The sequence below is a fragment of the Hippopotamus amphibius genome, chromosome 16, assembly GCF_030028045.1.
Source record: "Hippopotamus amphibius kiboko isolate mHipAmp2 chromosome 16, mHipAmp2.hap2, whole genome shotgun sequence".
Lineage (NCBI taxonomy): Eukaryota > Metazoa > Chordata > Mammalia > Artiodactyla > Hippopotamidae > Hippopotamus > Hippopotamus amphibius.
The window spans coordinates 53,598,068-53,610,670 of record NC_080201.1 but is presented as its reverse complement, the minus strand read 5'-3'; the positions used below and the strand labels follow the sequence as shown (position 1 = coordinate 53,610,670).

At 42.0% G+C, this 12,603-nt stretch overlaps 1 protein-coding gene across 2 annotated transcripts; it reads left to right on the top strand.

The window, feature by feature from the left end:
• The first annotated feature begins 1,684 nt into the window (after nt 1-1,684).
• Nucleotides 1,685-11,984, top strand: LOC130839064 (C-X-C motif chemokine 17-like). 2 transcript variants are annotated; one of them, XM_057712892.1, is made up of 4 exons: nt 1,685-1,965; nt 8,416-8,484; nt 9,138-9,239; nt 11,483-11,984. In XM_057712892.1, the coding sequence occupies exons 1-4, from the start codon at nt 1,890-1,892 to the stop codon at nt 11,578-11,580; spliced, it is 345 nt and encodes a 114-aa protein (XP_057568875.1). In that variant the 5' UTR covers nt 1,685-1,889; the 3' UTR covers nt 11,581-11,984. The 2 variants fall into 2 exon arrangements, with proteins under 2 accessions (XP_057568875.1, XP_057568874.1); XM_057712891.1 differs by having other exon boundaries at nt 8,416-8,496.
• The last annotated feature ends 619 nt before the right edge of the window (nt 11,985-12,603 follow it).

Sequence of the window (12,603 nt, the reverse complement as noted above, 5' to 3'; positions counted from 1 at the left end):
AGACTGAGGGGACCTAGAGGAAGGTGTGAGGAGGAGCTCCCTGATCCCGCAGCAGCCTTGGGGTGGACGGGTAGATGAATCCAGGGGAAAGTAAAACACCGCCTCAGGCTCCACCTGTGTGCATGATCTTCTATCAGAAATGCTTTTCTGGTAATGGACTGCATTATCACATGCTTTCTAACATAGCAGGCCTACTAAAATGGTTACAAAAATATCGTTCAATTCAACAAACATTTAGAGAGTACCCACAAGGTGCTAGACCCTACCTAAGCTCAGGCACATAAAAATGAACAATTAACAGGCCCCATCTCAAAAAACCCCACCCAATCAGCTCCATACTCCTTCTCGGCCCTGCCCTCCTCTCTGCCCTCCACCAACACAAATCCTACCCCACCCTCCAGACCCAGCCCAAGTTCCACTGAACCCAGAGTCCCTCCTCACAGTCCACAGTGAACTGCTGCCACTTCTGAACCTAGGTTGCACTATAGCTCTAGGTTTTATGAAGTGTGTATCATCTCCCTGGCTACACTTCAGCTGCCTGAGGACAGAGACCACCGTTAGAGTTTTCCAGGGAGGAGTCACATGGGTGGTTTACATCAGACCAAGCTCAGACTCAGCCTTCAACTCAAGGACAGTCTCCACTGCCTAGCACAGTGCCTGCTGCCTGCAGATGCTTTATAAGCTCTGTAGTAGCAAAGTCTGCAATCAACTCTCCAACATGTCCATAGGCAGAAATAATTTGAAGTTGAGAGGGTAAGAATGAGCAAACAAAACCATGCCCAGTCTCTTCCCTCCCTTGGCTGCAACAAAATCACACCACCTTTACTCACTCCTGCCTGGAGGAGCCTGGGAGGACTTCCTTGTTAACCTTCCCCTCAGCCCCACAAATATCACCCAGCACTCAAGGCCACTTCTCCTCTGTCTTTGAGCCCATTTCCTGAAGTCTCTGGAATGAGTCACACTCAGTAAGTGCTGATGTTCTGTACCCTTGATGTTGGCTCCAAGTAGTATCACTTCCTTCTTTTGCTTTGGGCTCTTTCCAAACAAGGTCTGAAACAAGAGCCCCAGCAGCAGGGGCAAACACATTCCCCACTCTGGCTCCTGTTTCTCAAAACCTCTTGGACCTGAAGCCTTGAGGGTCTTCCACCAACCCAGGTCCCTCTCCTCTAGGTGGAAACCACAAGGCCACAGCCACCTGCCTGACCAACAACAAGGAGGCTTGCTTTGACCCAGTGCTCCAGGGCAGGTTCAGGGCAAGAAAGAAGAGCCTCTCCTGCTTGATCCTCTCTGCTTCCCTCCTTATGTGGCCACAGAATTGGAGGAAACTGTAAATAGTGGGGACACGGCAACTTTCCAAACAACAACACTGCTATTGCTAATACTGTGCCAAGGATGGGAATGGGGAGGACAGAGGGGAGACAGCCCGTGCCATCCTCTCCTTGCAAACCCTTAGCACTCACTTTCCTGCCAGATACTGAGCTAGAAAATGTCACTCAAATGTATAAGGAAATTCAAACAAGCAAAAAGACTTGGGGGAGAAATCATAGCCCATTGAGGGGTAGGGAGGTGGGAGGGAGGAGGGGAGGGGCTGAGGACTGCTGCCAAGTTATCAGTCACCCTCTCAGGTTGCTAAGAATGCTTCACTCCTTCTGTTTGGCTAGTTTTATCTCCCAGATTCTCATAAAGCACATGGTCCAACCTGTTACCTAATGAGACCAGCGTCACTTAGCCGTTCACGCCCTCTAATGAGAACACTGGCCTAGGAGGAAAGGGCAGACCCCCAAGCCACGTACCACACACGGCCTGAGCCACCCCAAGAAGTCGGGACCCTCTCACGGCGAACCTTCCACACACTCTTCAAGCGACGCACAGCAGCACCAACAGTTGAAATGAAAGTTCTAATCTCTCCCCTCCTGTTGCTGCCACTGATGCTGACGTCCGCGGTCCACAGCAGCTCAAATACAGGTAAAAAAATTCATTTTCTATGAAAGATAGAAAGGGGGGAGAAATGTGGCAAAACAGAAAAGAGCATGACCACACATGCAGTAAAATGTCTCCCCTTTAGGCTACAGGGATTAGGGGCAAGTTAGCCTGTCTCAGTGCCCGTCTCTTCATTGATAAAAAGGAAAGAACTGTACATAAATCCAAAGAGTGTTGTGAAAGGTAAAGGAGCCCGTGTGTATGGAAGTGTCTGCAATTGTAGCTGGCGGGGGAAGGAAAAATAATGGCCCAAGAAAGATTTGCTGACTTACCTCTCCCCCAATCCCTGTTCCAGAGAGTAATAAATGTCCCCAGGGCCAGCCTTGGAGGCAGTGGTGGGAGGGTGTTGAAGGCAATTGTACATCCACAGATGATAAATCATCCTCGATTAGATTCTTTCTACTGCACCAGATGCGCCCCAACAATTTTTAATGCTATTTCATGGTAAGGTGATAAACTAGAAAAATCACACCACCAGGCAGTACCCATGTTTGAAGCTGTAGCCACACCAAGACCTGTATGAACAGCTCACCTTTGGGAAGCACAACTTGGGTTAGGGGTCCTGAATCAGCTCCACTTTTCACTACAGCTGAAGTGGCCTAGCCCTTCACAGAACAACTGTGCAGAAGAGACCCCATCCCCACCTACGTTCCCACTCAAGGGGAACATCCCCCCAAGGGCTACTTTGAGGTGAAATAGCTTTGTTACATACTCAGCACTGACTCGGTCCTAAAATCAGGAGTTCACCCTACTCCACCCCAATTTCCAACCTTCCCTCCCTTATTGAGAGAGCTCTCTGGAAGCTGCTGGGCCCCTCAGCCCTGGGGCCTGGACCACCATTCTGGAAGCGAAGGCTTTTCCACCATTATGACAGACACCAAGGCTAGAGTTCTCAGCCTGGATTGCAAGCTCCAGCCACAGCTGCCTTTCCAGTCCACTCCTCGCACTAACAAGCGCTCTGCGCTCCACTCAACTAGACCTCGGGCTGCTCCCGAGCTGGTCTTGTGCTTTCCCACCAGCTCAACTTTGCTCACACAACCTGCCCAAAACCACCTCCTCCCACAGCCTCCCTTGATTCGTCCCAGGACAAGATGTGAACCCTCCCTCCTGGGAACATGCTTAGCCCTAACTGGACTCTCTTTCTGAACTTTTCATGATCTGCCTTGAGGTGTTGGTGTGCCTCTCCCCTCCCCCAGCCCTGCCCTTCTACACTGTACCCTCCCCACTGGCACAATGTGGTGTATTGTTTCCACATCCCTCACACTATCCCACACGGTGCTCAGTAAATATTTGCTAAGTGAAAGAATAAATCCTCAGGTTTCTAAGCTCAAAATGTTGCCCTTAGGTGACTCGACACCTGAGTTTCATAACAGCTCTATTGACATTAGTGCTGGATAATTCCTTGTTGGGGGGTGGGGTGGGGATTCTGTGCTTTGTAATCTGTTTAGCAACAGATTACAGATTCTGTGTGGCCTCTACCTGCTAGAAGCCAATAGCAACCTCTCCCCACCCCCCACTTCCAGTTAATATAGCCCAAAATATCTCCAGACATTGCCAAATGTCCCCTGGAGGGGGAACCACTCCCCAGTGGAGCCACTGCTCTCTACCAACAATTCTCAAACATGGCGACATGTTTAGACTCTCCTGGACCTTCAGACTCAGACTTGAATTCAGGGAAACAATAATCCAAATCCTGGTTCTGCCACTTACTTTGTAACCCTGGACATGCTGAACGTTTTTAAGCCTCAGTTTTATCATCTTAAAAGTGAATAAAATACTACTTTGAGTGTACAACTGTTGTGAAGAGTAAACGATGGATAATGTGAAACTAGTAAGGGTTCAGTAAATGGACTGAATAAAATTTCTGAAGTAACTACTAAGGCACAAGGGCAGCAAGCTGGGAAAAGCTCGCTGAGCCGCCAGGTGGCACATTACAAACCAGAGGGGACCAGTGGTGGCCAGTTTTAATTCTTGTTTCCCAGGTAAGGGTAGTTTGCAATGTTGGACCAAGTCTGGAGAGAAGAAATAACATTACGCAATCCTCCTGCCCCAAAATTCTCCAAATAAAAATCTGATCTTGCTTTCTCTCTTCAAATAATCACATACATGATTAATATGCTTTTCATAAGGAAAAGGAACAAAAAGAGAAATAGCTGAGAACCAATGACAATGTTAGGAAATAAATTACTTACAATAATAGAATACTCATTCCACATAAGATTACTTATCAATTATAAAATTACTTGTAATAAATAGCTCCCGTGTGTTAAACAATCCTATGTGGCAGGCTTCTCCTAAGCACTTTATACATACTACTTCATCGTGTCCTCACAGAAATCTAATGTACTTTTTTATTTTTAACTTTACACTTTTCAGACTAAAAAATGTTGTAAAAAGAATCAGAGTTCCAGTAGATCCAAAAACTCCACCCAGTTTTTTTCAAATAACACCATACGTAACTGTAATATGATTACCAAAACCAGAAAATTAGCAATGATACCATCCTATTAACTAATGCACAAATTTTCAGAATTTGCTAATCATCCATTGATGTCCTTTTCCTGGTTGGAATCCAATCCAGGATCCTACACTGAAGAAAGTTATCATCTCTCCTGGTCTCCTCCAGTCTAGGACACTTTCTCAGCCTTCCTTGTCTTTCAGGACCTTGACATTTTTAAAGAGTACTGTCAGTTAATTCGGAGGATGTGCCTCAGTTTGGGCTTATCTGATGTTTCCTCATGACTGAATTCAGGTTATGCATTTTTGGTGCTAATACCACAGAAGTGATGTTTGCCTTATGAGTGCAGCACATCAGAGGGCCCACGGTAACAATCTCTCTCATGATGGGTGATGTGAAGTTTGAACGCTAGTTAAGGTGGTGTCCATAAAGACACTATATGCTCATTGTAGTTAATAAGTATCTCCTGGAGAGATACTCTGAGACTATGCAAATAACCTATTTCTTCTCATTATAATTTTGCCCATTAATTTTTAAAACCCATTGATGATTTTTGCCTACAACAGGTATCACTATGGTTGTAGCAAAACAGTGATTTTCTGTTTCCATCATTCCTTCTACATTTATTAAAAATTCTACTATATGAAAGAGCTGCTCCTTCTCTCCCATTCATTTAGGTATTCAATTATGTATTTACATAAGTGAAGACTCAGGGATATTTGTGGATTATAATCCATTACTATCCTTATTTACAGCGTTGCTCATGTTGTCCCAAAGCTGGCCACTGAGCTCCAGGTGACTTTGGTATCTTTTTGACACGTCATTTCCTTAGCAGTTCCTGACTTTCTCACACCACAAGATGTTGCAGGCTCATCTTGTACTTCCTTTCCACAGCCCTGGAGTCAGCCAATCCATGGTTCCTTTCATGGGAGAAGGATATTCACAAACCTTGGGCACTAGGTATTGTCCATGGCTACTAGGGCTATTGTGTCTAGGCCCACTGGTGGACAGATGTGTGTATGCATACACACCAATGTACTTTTTAAGCCTCATTTTACAAATTATGCAAACGAGTCACAGAAAAATTAAGCAACTTCTCCAAAATCACAATGCTAATATGTAGTGGAACAGAGAAGTCAAATAATAATAGAATCTACCGCAAAACCTAACAAGTGGAAACAACTTCTTTACACATACAAGTTAGCAAAAAGCTATAAGCCTAACATCCAGCATAGACACTTTCTCTGGGAAATAACTAAAAGTCTGCAATAATACCCACAATGGTAACACATCGTGTACTGAACACCTACTTGGGCCCCAGGCCCACAGTAGCTCCTTTATTCCTAACAACACTGCAAGGTGGATACTAATATTCACTCTTTACAAACCAGAGAATCAAAGATCATAGAAGCTAAGTGAGTTCTCCCAGACTACATAGTTAACTGACAGAGCAAGCAGCTGACCCCCAGTCCGTCAGGAGATAAAGCTATTGCACTGTATCAATATTATCCAAAGCTGATTTTACGTAGAACAAAAAGAAGCTTTTACTTTAATAGTTATACATTTATTTTAATGCATGTTAGAAGAATCTAAGCATGTGTCAAACCCATAATCTCAGAGATAACACTGCATAGGATGAAGCTCTTAGGTAAATTAAATTTATTTAGAAAAATGTATGAAGTAAGTAGTCAAAGAGGTGATATAAGTTATAACAAAAATCATTAAGGTTGTCTAAAAATGTCTGATATTTGGAGAACATAATTCTATAGTAACGGTTTTGTTTTAATGTACATCATGAAATTAGGGTCATGGAGGGCTGCAGAAAGAGCAACAGAGACTTGGACCAAGGTTTTAGCTCCAGATGTGTCACCATTACCTTTGTGAACTTGGGCATTTCATTTGCTCTCTCTAGGCCTCAGTTTTCTCACCTGAAAATAAAGGAGGTGTTGACCTAGTTAATTAGTACAATGCTTTAAAAATAACTTGGTAGTGATACCAAGAAACATAAAATTTTTTGTGACTTCTGACCCATTAATTCCATTTTGGGAAATCTTGCCCAAGGCAACAATCTAACATTTGGAAAACAGTTACAAGCACAAAGAAATTTATCAATAGCCAAAAAATAAAACAGTCTAAATATTCAGCAATGAGAGAACAGTTAAATAATCTGGAGCACATATACTTGAGAGTGTTATGTAGTCATTCAAAATGTTATTATAATATTTTGTTATAAATATTATAAGAAAACACAGGAACAAGCTTATAAAGTGAACAAAAAGAAATTGGCTCACATGCTATGGTTATCACTTCATTAAAAAATGATATGCAGGAAACACACCAAAATTCCAACAGCTGATAAGGGTAAAGATTTCTTCATCTGTACTTTACAAATTTTCCGTAATATAGTTATGTTGCATTAGATGAAAAAGGAAAACTTCTCAGTGAAGGGGATCCACTAATAATCTCCAAGTTTCCTTCTGGCTCTAACATTCTGTGGCTTTTCTCCGGAACCAGAAGTAGAGGTCAGGTGACAGTGATATAGTAGAAAAGTTTAGACGGAAGGGGCTATGCCTGTTGAAATTACTTTACTACCACTCAAAACAGCCCATAAAAACACTTGGAAACCAGCACTTGGAGAAATGATGCAACACCATCCATCTGCGTGGCAGAAAGGGCACGAGTCTGGGAAACAGGGGAGCTGGATTGAACCAGATGCTGCTTGAAGGGCCCTCTCTGGACAATCTGTCCGTCTGCTTATCAAACAAACATTTACCACATACCTACCATGTGTCAGGAGCCATGTAGCTGAATGACTACTAAGCCATTAGTTCAGAGTCTAGTGAGGGAGAAAGATTTTTAGTTTGCTAGGACCACCATAACAAAATACCACAGACTGGGTGGTTTACACAACAGCAACTTATTTTCTCACAATTCAGGAGCCTGGAAGTCCAAGATCAATGTGTCAGCAACTTTGGTTTCTTCTGAGGCCTCTCTCCTTGGCTTACAGATGGCCATCTCCTTGCTATTTCCTCACCTGGTCATTCCTCCATGCACGTACATGCCTGGTGTCCCTTTTGTGTGCCCAAATCTCCTCTTCTTATATATATAACTTATAAGGACTCCAGTCAGATTGGATTAGAGGCCACCATAAGGGCCTCATTTTAACTTAATCATCTCTATAAAGGCCCTAGCCTCAAATACAGTCATTCTGAGTTATTAGGGGTTATGGCGTTAATGAATTTTAGGGGGACACAATTCAGTCCACAACACATTTCAAACAACAAACTATAACTGTGCATGGATAGAACTGCATTCAAATACAATGGGGAACCATGTGAAGGTATAATTAATTTTGGCAGGAAATGTGGACAACTCCTGTACAGAGGAAGCATCATCTGAACCCAGTTCCAGCTCCAGAATCTCTATAAAACATCACACTTGATTGTCATAACAATATTTTAAGTATCACAAAATGGGAACAAGAGAGCATCAGGTGATAAGACAGACTTGAATACAGGCCAAAAGAGGAATGGATTGTCCCAGAGGAACAAAGGTAAATGCCATCCTCTTAGAGTTGAACTAGGATTATGGATTCAAATACCACCAAACATGGAGGTCAGGTGAAGTTCCGGACTGGTTTATGGAATAATCTGCTCCTTGCTCTCATTCCTTAAGTCATGAGGATTTTAATGTGTGTAGGGAAGGATCTTAATGGGGGGAGGTTCTAAGGTCTTGATTGCTCTCCCTTCTACCCAGAAGTCATTCTTTCTCCACCTACTTCCAGCTAAGCTTTTCTCTAGGACAGATTTTAAACCCCAATTCTGTATCCATTTAAAATACTCCTCTCTTGAAGTACCCTAGATCCTTGAGTAAAAAGGAAGAGCAATGGTGCTGACCTAGGTAGTACAGTGATGGGGACCAATTCTCTTGGCCCCTTCCCTTTCCAGTGCCTGGAAGTGACCAGTTTCCTCCTACAGGGATCGCCAGAGGCCACAGGGACCAACACCAGGCTTCGGGGACGTGGCTCCAGGAAGGAGGCCAAGAATGTGAGTGCAAAGGTCAGTAATCCAATATTAACAAGCCGGATGCACCATCAAGATCCCAACTTCCTCTCTTGAGTCCCTCCGAGATTAGAGTAGATGTTATCTGAACTGACCTCACCCTCTCCCCTCTCCACAAGCCCCCACATGCAGCACTACCACTTATCTTTCTTTCTGAGTTTCATGTAAGAGCCAGACTCCTCCAAGGCCCAGGGGAGAGCTTCCTGAATCTCTGGATGCCCCCTCTTCCCTTCCCTCCCCAACAACCCAGGGCTGCCTTCTAAGACCTTCCTGGACCCCATTCTCAACCTTATTTTACTCACAGGTAAGACTGAAATCAGAGAGGCAAAATGGCTTGCTTGAGGTAAAGCAGCCACTAAAAAGCAGACACCTAGGTCTTATTCCTCATTTTTTGGTCTCCCTAATGATACCCTGATGCCTGCTCCAAACCTGCCACTAAATTCTTGCCCATACAGGTCAGGCAGAACAACTTAGAGACCATGGTGCTCATATAACTGGATACCTCCACTGTTCTTGGTTGACACTTCCCCACACCACTGCAGTAAGAAAAAGAACTGGGAGGCAAGGAAGATGGCAAGTAAAGCCCTGCCCTGCCTCAAACACATTAACCCTCCTAAACAGCAACTCCCTTATTCCAGATTGGTTCCTGAGAGCCCCTAAAAGAAAACTCATCACAGTGCCCGGGCTGCCAAAGAAGCCATGTCCCTGTGATCACTTCAAGGGCAGAGTGAAGAAAACCAGTAAGTTGCAAAAGAATGACCTTCCTTAAACCAGAGTCACTCTGTGGAAGCAACTAGGGATGAAGCAGGGGTTGAGAAGAGACAAGAGGGATAAAACGAAGACCAGAATAAGCACACTTATCAACCCTTTCTACTCAAAGTAAACTTGTGGGGAATAGGAAGACAAGAAAAGTAAAACACAATTCTCCTAATACTAGAGAGGTGTAACCAAATTCTTTAATCATAGAATGCCATTGCGTGTCAAAGTGGAGGGAGATGGAGCTGTTGGGGACCTGGCCATTGATCTCTGATGATGACACCAGTGTTGGTGTCAAACAAAATGTGATTCCTCCCTAGTCTAGGTATAATTAAATGTCATATAAAAAGTATATTGGCAAATGTTAAACTGATTGATGTTGTGATATTATCAAGAGTGGGACGAATCTAGATCCTTATTGTGGATGGAGGTAAAATACAACTTGATGATACCTATAAAAAACTTAAATATGTGTATCTTTTAACCAGTAGTTTCACTTCAAGAAGTATCTAGTATAGAATGCTAGCATGGATATTCAAAGATATATGCACAAGAATATTAATTATAGCAGTATTGTATTAACAGATGAATATATTAAATGCTCATCATTAACAGACTTATTGTGTAATCATTTTATAATTCACACAAATATCAAATCATTGTGTTGTACACCTGAAACTAATATAATGTTAGATGTCAATTATACCTCAGTAAAAAAAATTCATCAAGAGAAAATTGGGCAATTCTGCACTTGTCTAAAATAATGAGGTAGGTGGTTATATGTTGATTGGAAAGATGTCCACAATTTATTAAGTGAATAAAAGGTGCAGAGACTCCCTATTTCAAACCCATCACAAAAATAAATTTAAGTGAATTGAAGGTCTATCTCTGAAAGACAAACTTATAAGGGAATATCGGAGAAAAGTCATAAAGGAAAAGATTAATAAATTTGACTTTATTGAAATTAAGAAATTTTAGTCATCAAAAGAAGAAAATGACAATCTACAGACTACGAGGTATGTCTTCAACTTTTAATATCTATAAAGGATTACTATTCAAACTGTATAAGGAATTCTTATAGATAAATGAGAGGAAGGCAGGTAACACAACAAATAGGCAATAGACTTGAGTAGGCACTTCAGAGAAAAGAAATCCAAATAGTTAATAAACATGTGAAATAGCACTCAACCTTACTAGTCACTGGAAAAATATGAATTAAAACCAAACAGAGATCACTCCACATCATATGATTGGCAACAATTTTCATGTCTGACAATACCACATATTGGCAGAGAGTAGAACAGCGAAAACTCTTTTGTCTCCTGCTAATGGGAGTGTAAATTGGTAAATCACGTTGAGAAAGTGCTGGTAGTTATCTACTAAAGTTTAAACTCTGTGACCAAGCAATTCCACTCTTAGCAATTCCACTCTCATAAGAATGCTTGCTTATGTACACCAGGAGAAATGAACAAGGATTTCATAGCAGCGTTGTTCATAACTAACCCAAACTGAAAATTGGTCAATGAATAAATAAGTAGTAGTATATTAGATTATTATATATCTGTGAGAATGGACAATAATAAAGCAATGTAATGTTGACTAAAAGAGAAAAAAATAAGAGAATAGTTATAGCATGATTTCATATACATAAAGTTCAAAATGAGGCAAAATTAAACTAAATTATTTAGGAATGTATAGGTAGGTGGTAAAGACATAAAGAAAAAAATAATGCTTACTGCAAAAGTTGGGATTACCACTGCGAGGGGAGAAGGAGGGTAGTGATCAGATGAGGAGGAGGGTTGTTGGTAGTATTCTATTTCCAGGCCTAGGTAGCAGTTTCATGAATATTTCCTTGTAACAATTTATTGAACTGCACATGTAAGTCTTAAGGACTTCTACAGACATGCCATAATAAAAGATTTGTTAAAGGAACACAGCAAAACAATATGTATAGTATAAACTCATGTTTGGTTTTTAAAGTGAACTATTATGTTAATATACAAAAATGTATGGAAAACCATGTAGCAAACTAGTAACAATAGTTAGCTCTCCCGAATGAGGAGTGGAGGCTGGGATTGTGGCATCCTTTAACTATTACTGAATATACTCTTTCATTTTAATTTCTTCCATGGGATGAGTCTTACTTTTAATATTTTAAAAGCTCTCATAAAAAATAAATTCTAAAAATGTTTTTAACAGTAGTCTTTCCCTTTTCTTTTCACCCTAGGACACCAAAGACACCACAGGAAGCCAACCAAGCCCTCCAGAGCCTGCCAGCAATTTCTCAGACGATGTCAGCTGGCAAGTTTTGCTCTGCCCTTATAGGAGCCTACCCTCGCAATGAAACATTCCCAGTCAAGAAGACAGTGAGCGCACCTTAAGATGCTCTTCTCCCACCTCAAGCTCCCCATCCCGGTCCTCACTCCCTAAATCATCCCAATGTTCTCAAAAGGCATTTCCCCCAAGTCTTTTCCTGGGGCCTCCCATTACCCAGGCTTATCTGAAAGAAACCAGGAATCTCTGGTTGCCCAGCTGGTCCCACCTGATCTTAAATACACCCAAGCAAGTAATAAACAAAAGTCAATAAATATAGTTAAATGTAATGGGTCAATATCACTTTCAAATGGGGTCTGGAAACTCACATTCCACCCAGACGACCCACTTAACCCTACTCATTCCAAACTCAATCCAGATGATATACACGATTCTATCTAACACCACCATCAATCTCTCTCCGCTGCCCAACTTTTTACTCTTTTAATCAAGCAACAAACCTTTCTGAGGTAACAGCTAGGTAGGGCAAAAAAAAAAAAGAAGTTAAAGCAATGAATCAGATATTGTCTTACTAAAGATAATATAGGTTTAAAAAAGCCTGGCGTCATTTCCGGGCACATAAAATGCCTCCAGTATTTACGATCACCATCATCCCCATCGTGAATGGTCATCTGACTCTGTAAGTTTCAATCTAGTATGAGAAGCATATGTGCAGAGGCGTACAACAAGGCTAGAGAGCTGGTGTGGACGGTCTCAAATGCCACTGAAAAGGGTTTCAAGCTGTAACAATGGGAGTATGTCTCTCTTTTTTTCAACATGGGAGTAAAGTGATCAGAACAATAATACAAGGAAACCATTTGAAAGAATGAATAAAGAGGAAACAATGACAACAGGGTAGATCCTGCTCACCTCTCTGACCCTTTCCTCAAACATCAGAAGTGGAGAAAAGCAAAGGAACGCTCATCCAGAATCTGGCTTCTGTCATCCAGATGAAACAGAGGACGAAACTGGGATGTTGGCCTATGAGAAGAAATATTTTAACTGAGCGGTGAGTGGGATGGGGCGGATTTAAGA